Source organism: Hyla sarda, chromosome 2 (genome assembly GCF_029499605.1).
Source record: "Hyla sarda isolate aHylSar1 chromosome 2, aHylSar1.hap1, whole genome shotgun sequence".
NCBI classification, from domain to species: domain Eukaryota; kingdom Metazoa; phylum Chordata; class Amphibia; order Anura; family Hylidae; genus Hyla; species Hyla sarda.
The window spans coordinates 67332647-67349950 of record NC_079190.1 but is presented as its reverse complement, the minus strand read 5'-3'; the positions used below and the strand labels follow the sequence as shown (position 1 = coordinate 67349950).

The 17304-nt window shown below is 43.1% G+C and overlaps 1 protein-coding gene across 5 annotated transcripts in view; it reads left to right on the top strand.

The window, feature by feature from the left end:
* Positions 1 to 17304, top strand: part of PROSER1 (proline and serine rich 1) — a 70360-nt gene that overhangs the window by 38081 nt on the left and 14975 nt on the right. For 4 of the 5 annotated variants that reach the window (XM_056561975.1, XM_056561976.1, XM_056561974.1 and 1 more), the window contains 3 exons: positions 15230 to 15373; positions 16273 to 16362; positions 16447 to 16491. In XM_056561975.1, the coding sequence (XP_056417950.1) occupies positions 15230 to 15373; positions 16273 to 16362; positions 16447 to 16491 (279 nt within the window). The remainder of the gene's footprint in view (positions 1 to 15229; positions 15374 to 16272; positions 16363 to 16446; positions 16492 to 17304) is intronic. The other variant, XM_056561978.1, reaches the window with a different exon arrangement.

The following is a 17304-nucleotide window of genomic DNA, read 5'->3' as shown; positions in this document are numbered from 1 at the left end:
GATTGCAATCTGTTACCTATCCTGATCAATAACAATATCTCTAAGCTTGTTGCTTAGGCCTTTGACTCATTGCCTTCCTCTTCTCCTCTTGTCACTTTTTCCATCATCCAGCGTCTGCTCCGCTCGTGCATCCATTGCACCTCTTGCTGTATACTCTCCTTACTTCTGTCATTTTGTAACCTAAATAGGCACGGTCACTTTGACGTCAGCTTTTGTAGATTTTGACGTCCTGGAGACATGTCAAAGGTTTTTTGATCGGTCGGGGTCTTAGTGTTGAGACAATTCATGGACAGGCTGGGTCTGCTAGAGCAAGAACCGCAGGTATATAGCCACTCACCAGTCAGGTTTCTGTAGTAGTTATGACAAGTGGGGAGTTGTCACAATGTCCCCCCCAATCCTTATGTTCTCAGCTAAGTGTTCCAGGCTCTGTAGTCCTCAGGTAAGTATGACCTGTTAGGTGTGAAAGATGGAATTTCTTTCTTACATGGATATTCACTTATATTCTTTGCCTGAAATTTAACTTCCATTTGTAGCTTTACCCGAAGGCTGGGTTTAAAGGGGTACTCCTCCCCATCCAAAGGATAGGGGATAAGATGTCTGATGATCGCAGGGGTCCCCCCACTGGGAACCCCCGCAATCACGACTGCGGCACCCCAGACATTCAGTGCACGGTGCGAACTTCGCTCCGTGACGGATGACTGGCGATGTGGACGGAGGCTTGTGATGTCACGGCCACACCCCACTTACGATGTCGCAGCCATGCCCCCTCAATGCAAGTCTATGGGAGGGGGCGTGAGCCAGGTGCAGCAGGGACCCAGCCTTATTCCGCGAGCTCTTATTTCTTTTCCACATGTTAAATTTAAGCAGAATCTGCACTGAGTGACAGGGGAGCAATGCTCCTTTTTAAAGCCAGCATTCACGACCCTATTCTTTGGGGGGCTTGTAGCCCAGTGCTGGAGAAGTACCTAAAGATTATTCTTGCTTTTCTTTGCAAAACTTTCCATCTTGCTGCTTTTTCATGTATTTCGTTGGCATTTTGACATATAAACATTCTTCTGCTTTTGCTACCTATTCTCGTTTTCCTTCTACCTTGTCAGTAGTGAAGCTCTTTTTTGTTCATTTTACCTTTTCCGTAGTGATGTCTTACATCCCGGTTGCTAGGGATACACTGTCTAACAACCCTGTGTTTCCAGTCTTGCTGTCAGGAAGCTTGTCCTTAGTAACCAGTCTGTCTGTCTACCTGAATATTTAAATCTGTAATGCAGAACAGAGAGGGGAAAAGAGTCTAAAAAACAAAAGAAGAGGGTGTGTAGCGCTATCTCACATGCACCCAAACTCTCCTCTGCCGTCTGGTGGTTTGCACAGGACCCTTGGAGACCCCAAAATAAACAATTGTCCAGCTGCCACTCCAGTAACCCAAAGGGTTATCTTTAAAATACAATTTTAGTAATTGTAGACTCCCAGTACTGGAGCGGCAACTGGACAATCGTTTCTATACTATCGACAAAAGTCTATAGTTGGACTGAAAGGGAAACTGAAAGCGGGTTCACCTTATTGAATATTTATGGGACCCCTTCGTCCATATGAGCTCAAGGTGGACGGGCCTATCGCTGCAGAGGAGAGGGAGGCAGGGGCGCTGGGTATACAGAGTCCTGCCTTCATTACGCAAAGCTGGCCATTTCCAGATGAGCAATCCTGGCTAATACAATAAGTATTTTGCATCCGGGTAAGTAATACCGCGTTGTAATCCAGCTTACCCGCACTATAACCCCTTGTATTGGGTTTAATGTGGGTGAACAGGCCGTCCGATGCAAACCCCCTTTAAAATTTCCATTCAATATTGAGTAGTTATCATTTATTTATTTTTTATCTCATATTGGTCTTCAACTATATCATGTATCATGCAAACAGAGCTCATACAATGCAGTGTTCTCCAAGTGGATATATCCATGAATCCTGGGTAAATAGTGCCAGTGTGTGTGTGTGTGGGGGGGGGGGGGGGCCTTTTACCATGTGTTCTTTTTCTGTTGTATTATTTGCAATGCTTTTGGAAAGTTTTCAGACCCTTTACATTTTTTTTTTTACATTTTGTTATGTAAAGGCCTTGTGCTAAAAGAAAAAAAAAATCTAGTTTTTCCACATGTCTGCACTCAAAACCCCATAATAACAAAGTGAAAACAGAATGGGAACATATTTGGCTAATTTATTGAAAAGGAAAAACTAAAGTCTTGCAGTGATATAAGTATTCGTACTTTTTACGGCCGCTTTGGTGGAGATTACAGCCTCCATTCTTAATGGAGAGGAGGTCACAAGGTTTGTACACCTGGATTTCAGGATTTTCTGTCATTCTTCTCTGCAGATCCTCATAAATCATAGACATTCACAGAGATGTCTCTAGGCCAATCCTGTGACATTGGCTGTGTGCTTAGGGTCATTGTCTTGTTGGAAGGTGAATCACTGGCCAGTCTGAGGTCCAGAGCGCTCTGGATCAGATTTTCATTAAGAATATCTCGGTCACCACTCCCCCTCCCATAGACTTGCATTGAGGGGGTGTGGCGTGATGTCACGAGGGGGCATGGCTGTGATGTCACTACTCCCACACCCAGCGTTCTAAACTAATGCCGGGTGCTGCACAGAGATTGCAGGGGTCCCAGCGGCGGGACCCCTGTGATCTTTGGATAGGGGATAACATGTCTAGGGGCGGCGTACCCCTTTTAAGGCCAAAAACAATCTTGGTTTCATCAGACCACATAATCTTGTTTCTCACAGTATTAGAGTCCTTTTGGTGCATAAATTCCAAGTGGCTTTCATGTGTCTTTTACTGAGGAGGCTTCTTTCTGGCCACTCTGCCATTAAGCCCAGATTGTGGAGGCTGCAGTGATGGTCGACCTTCTAAAGTTTCCCCCATCTGCACACAGTGGGGGAGATTTATCACAACAAGTGTAGAGGAAAAGTTGTCCAGTTGCCCATAGCAACCAATCAGATTTCTTATTTCATTTTTCACAGAGCTTTTCAAAAATGAAAGAAGCGATCTGATTGGTTGCTATGGGCAACTCAGCAACTTTTCCTCTGGACAGGTTTTGATAAATCTCCCCCAGTATCTTTGGAGCTCATCTAGAGTAACCATTGGGTTCTTGGTCACCTCTCTTACCAAGGTCCTTCTCCCCTGTTTACTTAGTGTGGTGAGGTGGCCAACTATAGGAAGGGTCCTGGTTCTTCCAAAACTTCTTCCATTTAAGAATTATGGAGGCCACTGTGCTCTTGGGAGCTTTCAGTGCAGCAGAATTTTTCTCGTGTCTTTCTCCCGATCTGTAGCTCCACACAATTCTGTCTCTGAGCTCTACAGGCAGTTCTTTCTCTCCTCATGGCTTGTTTTTTTCAAATCATGTCCAATTAACTGAATTTACCACAATTTACTTGTGGTGTAGAAATATCTCAAAGATGATTAAGAGAAATGTGGAAAAAGTGAAAGGGTCTGAAGACTTTTTGATGCATTGTACATGGTTTTAAGGCAGTATAAGTATAAGGCTGTATGAGATTATTTTGCAAAGCTTAAGGGATGCAGTGCCTTGTTATTTCTGTGGTTGAGCTAGACAGGTTATTGTCAGGAGAAGAAGTGGAGATGTAAGAACCCCAACATCTGTTAGGCAGCAGTCACCATCTTTACTAGGAGGGTAAATATACTATCTAGGTAATAGTAAAATAGTTGTAATTTGAAGGTGCTATGTGTGTGCTATGCTTTTTTTTTTTACTAGTTAAATATTGACCTTCTCCATGGGTAGATATGTCTTGGTTTTAAAAGGTTAGTACTATAGTTTGAGACATTTCTTGGTGTAATAAGTATTGGCTTAGTATTTAGATAAGGGGGTATCCCATCGTAAAGATTAAAATGAGCCCAAATTCTATCCTGTTGCCTGCTACCAATGGTGTGCTTCTGGAGAGAACGATCCTGCACATGTTCTCACTACCTGGAAGCAAAGGAATCAGGGCTAACTAGTGCTTGGCCCCGACACTCCAAGGGCCCTATAGCTGTCACCTGTCCTGCCTGTATGCCCCTATGTACCCCTAAGTGAGGCCTATTGTAGAGCAGCTGTTCAGTTTGGACCACACACCAATAATTTGACAGGCCCTATTCAGTCTTTTCTTCTAGATTTTATTTTATTTTAGGTAGTTTATTATGTTTTTAACCACTGGATTACAGCTTTAGTGGAATTCGTTTTTTGAAACCTGCATAGTTGTCTCTATATGGGTCAATATGACAATGATTAGAACTTCCTATAAACCTTAACAGAAAACAACCCAGAAAGTTGGGCCTTTGTTTTGGTAACTTGAATTTGTCCAACGTTGGATTAAACAGTATCTGTGCAAACCGTTTGCAATCTTGCTGAGGATTAGGATTGTAGGCTAGCAGAGATGTTGTCGACATCATAATATGATCCAGGATGCACTATCAGTTAGCATGTGTATGGAACTTCCTATTCACTGTATAATGATATTCTTAGAAAGCTTGGGGCAGTAAAATCACGTTTGATTTCACCCCATAAGGAAACATTGAAATCACAAGATTTGCGATGGGACCTTGGCTCTATACATGGACACCGACACCTGTGTCTTTAGACAGGGAACAAATGGAAATGTGGCTGTGTATATGTATGGCCCTCCACCTATTTCTGTGAGATTATCTATACTTAAACTATTTTCCTAAGTACCATGGAGACCCCACAGTAGGCTATGCATCTGAAACATTTCTGGCATACCCTGTGCATATAGGATGCAGTTAAAGGGGTACTCCACTGGGCAGTGTTCTGGCTGCATTCAGAACATTTAGTTCCAAACAGTGTGCGAGCTCTGCGGGGCCGGCCAGGACTCCTCGTGCCGCGCCCCCTTAATGCAAGTCTATGGGCGGGGGTGTGGCGGACGCCACGCACCTCCCATAGACTTGCATTGAGGGAACGTGGTCTGACGGCACTAGGGGGCCTGGCTGACCCACACAGTGTTCGGAACTAAATGTTCCGAATGCTGCCGGTACACTGCCCAGTGTAGTACCCCTTTAAAGGAGATGTCCGGCGCAGACTTTTTCTATTCCGTCCTGCCTGGGCTGCAAAAAGAGACAAAACAAACTTTCACTTAACTCAATGTGTTCTCCCGGAGTTCTGCAACAGCTGATCGGTCGTCCAACCGATCAGCTGTTGCGGAGCTCCGGGAGAACATATGGAGGTAAGTGAAAGTTTGTTTTGTCTTTTATTGCAGCACGGGCAGGACAGAATAGAAAAAGTCTGCGCCGGACATCTCCTTTAAGGTGGAAACACCCCAAATGCGTCAAGCTATATCCTTCTTGATTGAGATGTGTGTATTCCCTGCTTTTAATTAATTCTAAATAATGCAAAAAAAAAAAACTGGATTTCTGGACCACTGGACTTTTTCTCTTGTCTTCATTCAAGTTTGGACAAGTAGAATAAAATGGACAAAGACTGCTGACCAAAAATTTTCGACTTGATTTCCCCAAACTTCTAAATCTGTTCTTTGCATCCCATAATGCAGGGGTTCATCTGGCTCGACCAGATAGGAGACCTGCACATAGTGGTGTCATGACTTGCTGCCCACTCTAAAGAATTATGTAATATCTAGAAGGTGAATATTTAGTTATTCAGAGGGTGAGGCAAAGTACATTACTTTGTGATGGCTGCCATGCCATCAGCATTTGGAAGAGGGACAAATTATCACTGCAGGTTTCTATGTGGGGAAGATGGTACCATCATCGGCACAAAGGTGGAAAACCAAGGGAACTGTCTTTGTGGAAGGACCAACCAAGCTCAGATTGTAAGAAAAGTACTTGATCTTATTAGGGATGCATATTATAGCTCATGGGAACCTGTCATCACTTCCATCAGAGTAGAGGGTGCAGAAGAAAATTGTGATCTGCGGTGGCGCTCTAGTAACGATCATAACACACTACATCTACAGTTTAAAACCACTGTTTACCTATATATCCTGAACTATGAAACAGTTTATGTGTTGTTTTAATATTATGTATGTCTACTATGTATATTGAGAATCAGATATGTTTTTACTGAGTAACTAGTACTAATAACTCATACTAATAACCTCCTTGTCACGCCCAACCCCCCCACCCTTCGGGCTGACCCTTGACCCGAGGTTTTAGTGCCCTTTTTTTTGCATTTTTTTTTCTAATACATTTTCATTTAAAAAAATTGAACATACAGAAATATGAATATCAAAATTACTCCAGAGAATAAACATCCAATTTACTATTCTCCATTTATCTAGGACAATATCAACAATTTTCTATAAAAGAGAGAACCCCCCTGGAGAGAGAAGAGAAAAAAAAATAATAATAAATTAATACATTTCCTTTTACCTTTCCTTTCTTTTCTCATTCCTTCCCTTGTCTACTACCACATCCCCCATATTTCCCAAAATTTCTTCATGGATTTCTCCCTTTTATTTGCACTATGAGCTCAAATATACTCCAAACTCTAAGGATGACCCTTTTAGCTGAGATAAAAAAAAAACTTGAGTAACGCCGGTCCATTTACGTCATTGATCTTACCACCTAGTACCACTTGCTGAAAGGAGAGTTGGAAGGAAGTGGGAAGGTACTCAAGATTCTGTAAATACAAAAAAAAAAAAAAATCCCCAAATTTACCTATTACCTGACATTACCATATCATATGTTTTAACGGGGTATTCCAGGAATTTTTTTTATTTGACTATGCTACAGGGGCTGTACAGTTAGTATAGTTCATAATATAGTGTCTGTACCTGTGTGTGATGGGTTTCTCACAATTCTTCTGTGATTTTCGCTCCAATATTTATTTTTACGAGCATACAAAATGACTGTTGTCTCGGATTTTTCCCAGGTTGCAATGTGGCCGAGACCTGACTCACTAGTCAGCTGATGACAGGGAGCCTGTCTACTTCAATGGGTGGAGGGATCGCTTGGTGGGAGAGAGATCAATCTGCAACAGCTGCAGGCGCCCTGATTGAAAACCACAGGTCTTTGAATGGATGCAGCTCATTTATGTTTCAATGGGTGGGGTGGCTGTTGTGTGGGAGGGAGGAAAATGGAATTGTAGGATTTGTCAAAAAAAGAAAAGTCAAACAGGAACTACCAGTTCATAAACAGCTAGCCACAGTGTTATGGTAATCTCACAACATAGCCATTTAGCCCCAAGACAAGCGCAGATCTTTCCTAAACATGTCCATTACTGTCTGACAGGTATGTACAAAAATCACCTTATGGTGGAGAACCCCTTTAAGTCTGCCATCTCACAAAGGCACCGTGGGCATACAACATGATCCCTATAACCTATCTTCTCAAGTTGCATAGGGGAATAGTAAAGTTTGTGGATGATATTAAATTGAGTTTGTCTCATGTTGGAATTAAACAATACTCTCTTAATATTCATCATCATATGGTCCCAATCTTCCAGGGGAATGTGACCCAGATCCCTTTCCCACTTCTGCCTAGAAACCTCTTTTCTATTTTTGCCATTTTGATCCCTCAGTGAAAACTACCGATTTTTTTTTTTACCTACTGGTTTATTAATAATTATATATCTGCTCATTTTAATTGAATGTACAAATTACTGGGAGTTGGTGAGACCAAAATTCCTCTGGTTTAATTGTGAGATATTCTCCACACCCCGTTCCTTCCAAAAACTATTTTGTATTGTAAAGAATTCCCCCAGACTAATATTACACCACATAGGAGTGAAGGGAAGACTATTTTTACTTCCACAAATAGATTTAACCATATCCCATGTTTTATGAAGTAATTTAAAATATGTGAAACAATGTGCATTCTTTTTTAATTTTTTCGAACTGACCCGATATATAATTTTTTTAAATTTTTTTTTTAATTTGAAACCCTCCCCTGGTGCGATATTCAAACAGTGGATACAGGGCTTCCATCAGAGATTTTGGGGCCCCTTACACAGGTGAAGGCCTGGGCCCCCTTCCCCCTAGTTGGCCTTCCCCCAGGAGAACTTGATGATAGCGGTGGGTCCCCTCTCTGCGGTGACTTACTCACTGCCTGTACAGTCAGTCAGTCAGTCAGTCAGTGACACCCCCCACCCCACCCCCAGCGGTTAGTAAGTCACTCACTAGTTTGCACACAAGAAAAAGTTTGGGCTCATTCAGGCACCCTGGGGTCTGGGCCCCTTACTGGGGTACTGGTTGTAACCCCCTGATGGTGGCCTTGAGTGCATAATTATGTGGGAATCTTTACCCTGCCTCATCAATTCAATCTGCCGTGCCAAAAAATATAGCTTGAAGTCAGGGAGTGACAAACCCCCATCCTTTTCATCTAGTGAAAAAACTAATATTTTAACCTAACCTATTGGCGACCCCAAATAAATCTACTTAAAAGCCTTTCTATTTTATTAAACCATCCAAACTTTATCCAGATAGGAGAGGAATTTTTAACAAATAATACTTGTGGCAATATTATTATTTTAATTACAGAAATTCTATCCATTCTAGACAATGGTAGTTTACTCCAAATCTCACATTTACTATTTATTTTCTTAAAGGGGTAGTCCAGTGGTGAAAAACGTATCCCCTATCCTAAGGATAGGGGATAAGTTTGAGATCGCGGGGGGTCCGACCGCTGGGGCCCCCTGCGATCTCTCTGTACGGGGGCCAGGCTCTCCGGCCAGATAGCGGGGGTCGACCTCCGCACGAAGTGGCGGGCGACACGCCCCCTCAATACATCTCTATGGCAGAGCCGGAGATTGCCGAAGGCAGCGCTTCGGCTCTGCCATAGAGTTGTATTGAGGGGGCGTGTCTGCCGCCGCTTCGTGCGGAGGTCGACATGCCCCCTTCCCGCGGGCTTTCGGGGCATGTCGTTCACCACTGGACTACTCCTTTAATTAAGTTAAATTTCTCAAAATCCTTAGGGTCTTTTGAAATATTTATCCCCAGGTATGTAAAGGACTTATCGTCCTGTATTGTATCTACAAGTACTTGGGTTTGATTCCCCTGGGAGCCCAGAGGCATTAATGAAGATTTTTGCCCAGTATATTTCGAGACCAGACATTAGCCCTAAATTTCCAATTTCGTTGACTACTTTTGGTATATTATCCTCCGAGTCTTTCAAAAACAACAATATATCATCTGCATATAATGCAGTACGATCTGCGTCCCCACGGTGACCAACCCATTAAATTCCTGCCCAGATCTAATCAGAACAGCCAGTGGTTCAAGATATTGCGTGAAAAGGAGGGGTGATAGGGGGCACCCCTGATGGGTCCTCCTAGTCATCTCAAAAGATCCTGAAATTCGGCCCCCAACTCTAATCCTGGCATAGGGGCTGTTATATAATAGTTTAACAAAAGAAAGAAAGTTGGACCCGAAACCAATGGCCGCAAGGGTCTCCCAAAGGAAGTTCCATTCCACCCTGTCAAACGCCTTAGTGGCGTCTAAAGACAGGATGGAATGGACCCCCAGCCCCGACCTGAATATTAGCAAAGGTGCGACTTATATTATCCAAAAGTGATCTTCCAGGAATAAATCCCGTTTGATCCCCCAATATCAAATCTCCGATAACCCCTTTTAGTCTCCTCGCCAAAATCCTGATGAAGAGCTTTACATCACTATTCATAAGGGATATTGGCCTATAGGACTCAATACAAGGGACATCTTTATCCTTTTTCTTAATTAGAACCACATGGGCCTCCATCATAGAGGGCAGAAGGGATCCCGTCCGAACCGATTCAGTAAACACCTCCCATAACATGGGAGTCAAGACATTGCTGAACCTTCTATAAAATTCAAACAGGGGCCCATCCAGCCCCGGAGTAGAATTATTAACAGTATTATCAATGACCCACTTCACATCCTCAAGCGAGATTGATTCATCAAACTTCTGTTTTTGAATTTAATTTTGTTTCGTTAAATTCTGAGGGGTCAAGAATTCGGCCATTTTACCTATAGCTCTATTACCCTGGGTTTTATATATACCCTGAAAAAATTCAACAAATTGTGCCTCAATTTCTGTGGATCAGTGTAATATTTACCACTCCTTCTGATACCCAGAATGTTCCGCCTACACTCCTCCCCTTTAAGAATGTTGGCCAGAAATTTAGAAGTTTTGCCTGAATCCATGTAGTTTCTCTGGCCATAAAAAAAACATTGACTTTTGAGCCTTCTCAGTGAGAAAGATGGCTAGTTCATCCTGCAATGTTTTCATATTGTCATAGGTAATTGTTCCTGGCTTGACATTTATTTTTCCTCCGATTCTCTAAATAGCCTTCCCTCCCCCCCCCTCCCTTATCTCCTTATCTATAATACCCCTCATAAAGGCTTTTAGGGCTTTCCAGACCATATGGATATTTATAGAGCCCCTATTGTTTTTGCCAGAAAGGAAGTATTTCCTCCCTAAAATAATACTCAAAACCAATAAGGATTAACCCTCATCGGCCGAGGTATAATATTTGATTTCCCAAAATTAACTCTCAATCTAGAGGGGGTATGATCCGACACTGACCGAGATTCATATATCATATCCTTAATAAATGACAAAACTTGATGCCACCCTATAAGAGGCACTGTAGCAGGAGAATGTTTGTTATTTTCTGATCATACAGATATCTCCATATATCTATCCAATCAACTCCTGGACAAATTTGGACAGTTCAGTATCCCTTATAGAATTTACAGGCGGGTTAGATCTATCTAGCAGAGGATTAATAACATTATTGAAATCACCAGAAACAACTAACATGACATTTGCAGAGGGAAGTCAAAATCTCAAAGTTAAAAGGAGGGGGTTATATACACTGCTCAAAAAAATAAAGGGAACACTTAAACAACACAATGTAATTCCAAGTCCATCACACTTCTGTGAAATCACACTGTCCACTCAGGAAGCAACACTGATTGACAATCAATTTCACATGCTGTTGTACAAATGGAACAGACAAAAGGTGGAAATTATAGGCAATTAGCAAGACACCCCCAATAAAGGAGTGGTTCTGCAGGTGGTGACCATAGACCACTTCTCAGTTCCTATGCTTCCTGGCTGATGTTTTGGTCACTTTTGAATACTGGCGGTGGTTTCACTCTAGTGGTAGCATGAAACGGAGTCTAAAACCCACACAAGTGGCTCAGGTAGTACAGCTTGACCAGGATGGCACATCAATGCGAGCTGTGGCAAGGTTTGCTGTGAGCCCTGCAAAATTACCTCAAGCAGGCCACAAATGTGCACATATCCACTCAAACAATCAGAAACAGACTCCATGAGGGTGGTATGAGGGCCCGACGTCCACAGGTGGGGGTTGTGCTTACAGCCCAACACCGTGCAGGACGTTTGGCATTTGCCAGAGAACACAAAGATTGGCAAATTCGCCACTGGCGCCATGTGCTCTTAACAGATGAAAGCAGGTTCACACTGAGCACATGTGACAGAGTCTGGAGACGCCATGGAGAACGTTCTGCTGGCTGCAACATCCTGCAGCATGACCGGTTTGCCGGTGGGTCAGGAATGGTGTGGCATTTCTTTGGGGGGCCGCACAGCCCTCCATGGGCTTGCCAGAGGTAGCCTGACTGCCATTAGGTACCGGTATGAGATCCTCAGACTCCTTGTGAGACCATATGCTGGTTCGGTTGGCCCTGGGTTCCTCCTAAGGCAAGACACTGCTAGACCTCATGTGGATGGAGTGTGTCAGCAGTTCCTGCAAGAGGAAGACATTGATTCTATCGACTGGCCGCCCATTCCCCAGACCTGAATCCGATTGAGCACATCTGGGACATCATGTTTTGCTCCATCCACCAATGTCACGTTGCACCACAGACTGTCCAGGAGTTGGCGGATGCTTTAGTCCAGCTCTGGGAGGACATCACTCAGAAGACCATCCACCACCTCATCAGGAGCATGCCCAGGCATTGTAGGGAGGTCATACGGGCATGTAGAGACCACACACACTACTGAGCCTCATTTTGACTTGTTTTAAGGACATTACATCAAAGTTGGATCAGCCTGTAGTGTGGTTTTCCACTTTGATTTTGAGTGTGACTCCATATCCAGACCTCCATGAGAGGATACATTGGATTTCCATTGATAATTTTTGTGTGATTTTGCTGTCAGCACATTCAACTATGTAAAGACGAAAGTATTTCATACGATTAGTTCATTCAGATCTATGATGTGTTATCTTAGTGTTCCCTTTATTTTTTTGAGCAGTGTATAAAGGCCAACACTAGATCTTTCCCCTCTATATTCCCATATAGGTATACATCTCTCCCCCTCTGATCGAATAGTTTCTCTCTTTACATAAAGGGGAAATTTTTGTGTATGAATACCGATACTCCTGAGGAATAAGAGGAATATACTGAATGGTAAGACTGAGCAGCCCATTTTTTCCTTACCACATATACGGTGTCTTCAGTGAGATGCGTTTCGAGGAGGCAGACTATAACGGGGAGATGTCTATCTGATTAAATACTGCAACTCTTTTTACCATTGTCTCCCAGACCCCTGACGTTCCATATATAGATATCAATCATAGCCTATGGGGGGAAAAAAAAAACTCTCCAGGTTCCCACCCCTCGCCCTCCAAACTACATGATCTGGTAAATTCTCCACCAGACCTCACTCCTTTCCTGTTCATCATACGTGTCCAAGATCCATCTGTAACAAATGTTCAGTACATCATCCTGTTCAGTCCCTTCCGGGAGACCTATCATACGAATATTTGATCTTCGTGACTGGTCTTCTATGTCGATAAGTTTTTTTTTTTTTGTTTTATAGAGTTAATTTGGGATCCCTGTGTAGTAACTGTAGTTTGGAGGTTTTTCAGACAGTGAATTATTCCGGGAAGTCCGGATTCAATACTGGTAACTTTCTTTCATTTTCCTAAAGTCATCTCGTATAAGGGAGACATCAGGTGACAGTGACCCAATTTGGGTTTGCAAATCTTTAATTACTTGGTTACTTTTTTGGACTGTTGCAAGGATATCATTCAGTACCTGTGGGGTGGACCCCTCCTCCCTCTCCTCCTCATTCTCTAGTACAGCTAATCTTGATCCAGATGTGTTGCTGTTAACCGTCAGATGCTGTTTCTGGGCTTGCCGTCTAGTGGTGGTTACCGGCGACTTCCACATTTTATCAATGCGAGCCAAGGTAGGGGATACAGTCAGGAGTGATCCTCCTGGATTAGCTCCACCCCCTGATTTTCGAACTATTGCTTTGGGCGGCATTAATACAGGTGTACCGTCTATACACTCACTACACAGTACCCCTGGTAGCTCAAGTATAGTCAGAATGAGACAGATTTATGGCAACATATCCTTTTAGAGACGTAAAAGAGAGAATTTTAGTTTGTTGTCCACAGTGTACCTTCCTCTCTCATAGCACATTTGTATTCATTACAAATAGCTCAAACTACATAAGATGGGCACCTTAAATTGATAAATGTCCGGGCCGGTCCTATTTAAATGCAAACAGTCAGTGCCCGATTTTATTTCTGCCACAGAGTGCTGGCACGCATTACAGCAGGTAGATAGGACCTGTAAGAAATAACAGTGTAACCTAAATCAATACATAAAGTACGCCTTTATAGAGTCCCCCTAGGGCACCACAAATAAGTAACTTAATTCCCAGTGAGATTAGACTGGTATAATCCATATAGTCCGTATTCTTCCAAAGGAGAACAGGGGACCCGGTACTACACAGGGTTAATATAATTCAGGATGTTCCTCACCTCACCCATTCACAAGACACGTGCAGCACCGGGACTTCTCCACTCGAGGGCGGACAAGAACCCCAAATCCAGCTGGGGCTCTCTCCAGACGTCTCTACACATCTAGCGTCCCCCGGCACATTGATCTTGGAGCAGAGGATTGCAGGAATGTTACGGGGTCGGTTCACCCGTCTTCTCAGAACTCCCGTGGTGTGTCCCCAGCAGTACAGGCAGACACGGCCGGATGCCGGTCACATGGACGAGCGCGTCCCGCCCCCCGGCTCCATTGGCCAAACTGAAACCTCTCCGGCACGTACCATTATCAGACAGACAAAGAGGGGGGGGCCGCCCCAACACAAGCAGCCCGATCTCCAACCCTCGAACGCGGCCTGCAAAATCACCAAGTGAAATCCAGCGGCTAGGAAGCGAGCAGTAGACCCAGGTTAAGCAGCAGCATCATCAAAAGGATTAGACCCCGGGATGGGGCAGTTTCACCACGGCACAGGGCATTGTTACGGCAGTAGGGAGGGGAGGGAGAGGAGATGCATCAAGAGTGGAGAGGAGCGGCACCTATGTCATGCCGTCTTCCAGGAAATCCCCCCCCCCCCCCCCACCAAATTCCTTTTTTTTTTTTTTCTATTTAAATAACATTTTAATGTATGTGTTTAGACATTATCTCTGCAATTGAAAAAGGGGGAACTTGCCCCGAAACGCTTCTTGCATGTCATCTCATATTTATTCACCAAATAAATGTGATTGTATTTTACCCGATTGGAGCCTATTTGATCTCTAAAAGGCAGCGCCACCGCAGATCACAATTTTCTTCTGCACCCTCTACTCTGAACCGTGCCGACCTCACACGGAGTATTCGGCCAGATCCTGCAGGCTGCAGCCAGAGATCCTTCATCTGACCCCATATGGAGGGGTGATATGCTTTGATAAAGACTTACCCCTAGGTGAGTGCAACTGACAACCGGGGTTAGCTTTTGGGAATAGTCCCTCGGAATTACGCGAGGCACTGTCCTCTCCTGTTTTGTTTTTTTCTTTTCTACGTTTGCATAACTTCCATCAGTGTAGTCCCTGGTGGCTTCTCTTTGTCCTCCAGTCCCTGTTGATAGATCTCCCTTTACCCAACAAGAAGAGATCCATCAATGGCTGGTGGAGTCAGGAGAAGCCACCGGGTACCACCATGATGGCACAAGGTTGATCGACATAAGTGATCACGATTCCCTTTAACTTCTCAGTCATTATATTAGCATTTTTTTTTTTTGCGCCTCACAATAAAACCTAAACTGCATGTTTTAGACATTGTAGCGACCTCCCTCTGCATGCTCCTTCTATGTCTCATGCCAGGGCAACGAGGCAGGGGGAAGGCAATTCTCCATCAGTCCATTGTGAGCAACTTGATGCAAAGCTGTATGGAACAAAATTGTAAATAAAGAAGTACAGTTTTACTGTATGGAATGCAGAGCATTGTACATTTTATCAGGGCTCTGTTTTGTTTTTCATGCTTTTCTATTTTTTAGATTGCTATGGGAAGACAGTGGCGGTAAAGAAGGAGCAGTCAAACTTAAATACCTCTGGAGAAGGTCAAACTTTATCTGAAGGGGGAGGGTCAACAAGCCTTAGTACCAGTTGTCGCGATTGGTCTAAGACAAACGAGAATAACAGTAACTAACTTTATTCTGTTTTCTGCAAATGATCATTTTTTGCGCAGCGCCACATGCTGACTTGCGTCACGTGCATCACTTCATGTACAAGGAAGGTAGAATTATTTTTTTATTTTTGAAGGGTCTAGGGGTTTACTTAACAGATTGGCGAGCCAGGATTGATTGATTTTTAATTCATTTATTTATTTTTTGCTCTAGTTTTTATTGTTTCACTTGTTTTCATTAGTGCTACTATAGGTGTTTGGTAGCCTTGTTTCATTGTTTTAGATACATTGCAGTGGTAACATTTTGAACAGTTCTACAATATGAAGGTCTATTGTGACTGTATGGTAGTTCCTGACTACTGATGTTTTCTCTTATGGGCATTCAGTTCACCAGTCACATCATATACCTGATCAGCTCCATTGTGATATTAGAGACAAGTAAATGTTAGGTTTTATTTATTGGCATACATTACATGTTTTACAATGTGACACAAAGCAAAATCATACTCGACGGTCTTCGCCCACGTGAGGCTCATTTTCGTTATAATAGTTTTGTATTTTTTTTTCTTTCTTTTTCTAATTTTTTTTCTCACTTCTTCTTTTTCAAAAATAATTTGACCTTCATCAAGAAAATGCGTCTTATTGGATCTCCATTATTGCCACCATCATCACATATATAAGTGTTTGGAAGGATTACTCCATTCTTATCTTTGTCAGGGGTATATTCTCTATGATCACAGCACAGTTACCTATTGCAGCCTTAACAAAGTACCTTTGCATGGATCCGGAGAGCACCCGAATCTGCATGCCATGTGATTGGGGGCGCATCTGACAGCATAAACCCGGCGTCGCATATATTGGAGAAAAACACTTGGTTGCTTTTTAATGTATTTTTGTCTGCTTTTAACTCTTCAGGTGCATACGTCAATGGTAGTCTCATTCCAAACTTACCTCCTGGAAGTTTACCTCCTGCTTATTCTACTAATCCACCCGCACTAGCCTTAGGTAAGATCTGCAGCATATATGTATCACCCTATCACTTACTTGTGGAACATATGAAACCAAATATGCTTTATTTTTTTTAACTAGGAATTGAAGATCCTGCTGCTCAAGGAAAATCTACACCCAGTCAAGGCAAGTATGGTGATCTTCAGGGCAAGTATGGTGATCTTCAGGGCAAGTGATAAATGCTTGGCTGGTTATGATGCTTCCTTTATTTCAGGGTTGACAAGTTTTATGGAATTTTTTCTTATTGAAATTCTTGAACCAAAGAGAAGAAAGTGAAGGGGATTATAATAAATAAAAATTAGAGATCAATTTCCTGGCGCTGCAAGAGAGGGACCTATTTCAACTTTACACAAATATAACGCAGATTAAATAATAATCTTGCCTAAGAAAAACACATGGACCCATCATGGATAAATGTAAAGTTCTACATCTGGGTAAAAAAAAAAACTCCATGCATCATATATAATTGGTGTAGTAATACTGGGAGAGTCACTGGTAGAGAAGGATCTGGGTGTACTTGTAGATCATAGACTACCAAACAGCATGCAATGTCAGGCAGCTGCTTCTAAGGCAGCAGGATATTATCATGTATCAAAGGAGGCATGGACTCGCATGACAGGGACATAAAACTAGCATTTTACAAAGTGTTGGTACGGCCTCACCTTGAATATGCTGTTTGGGCACCGGTTCATAAAAGGGATGTTATGGGTCTGGAAAGGGTGCAGAGACGCGCAGCTAAACTAGCAAGGGGCATGGAACATCTTAGCTATGAGAAAGGTTAAAGGATTATCAGAGATTATGTCCCCCTGTGCCCAGGCTGCAAAAAGAAAATAAACTGTAATTCACCATCCTTTGTTCCCCCATTGCTCCGCTCCGGTATCGTTCCTCCACTGCTGCTCGGCTCCGTGCTTCTCAGGCTCGAAACGTCACAGTGCAGTC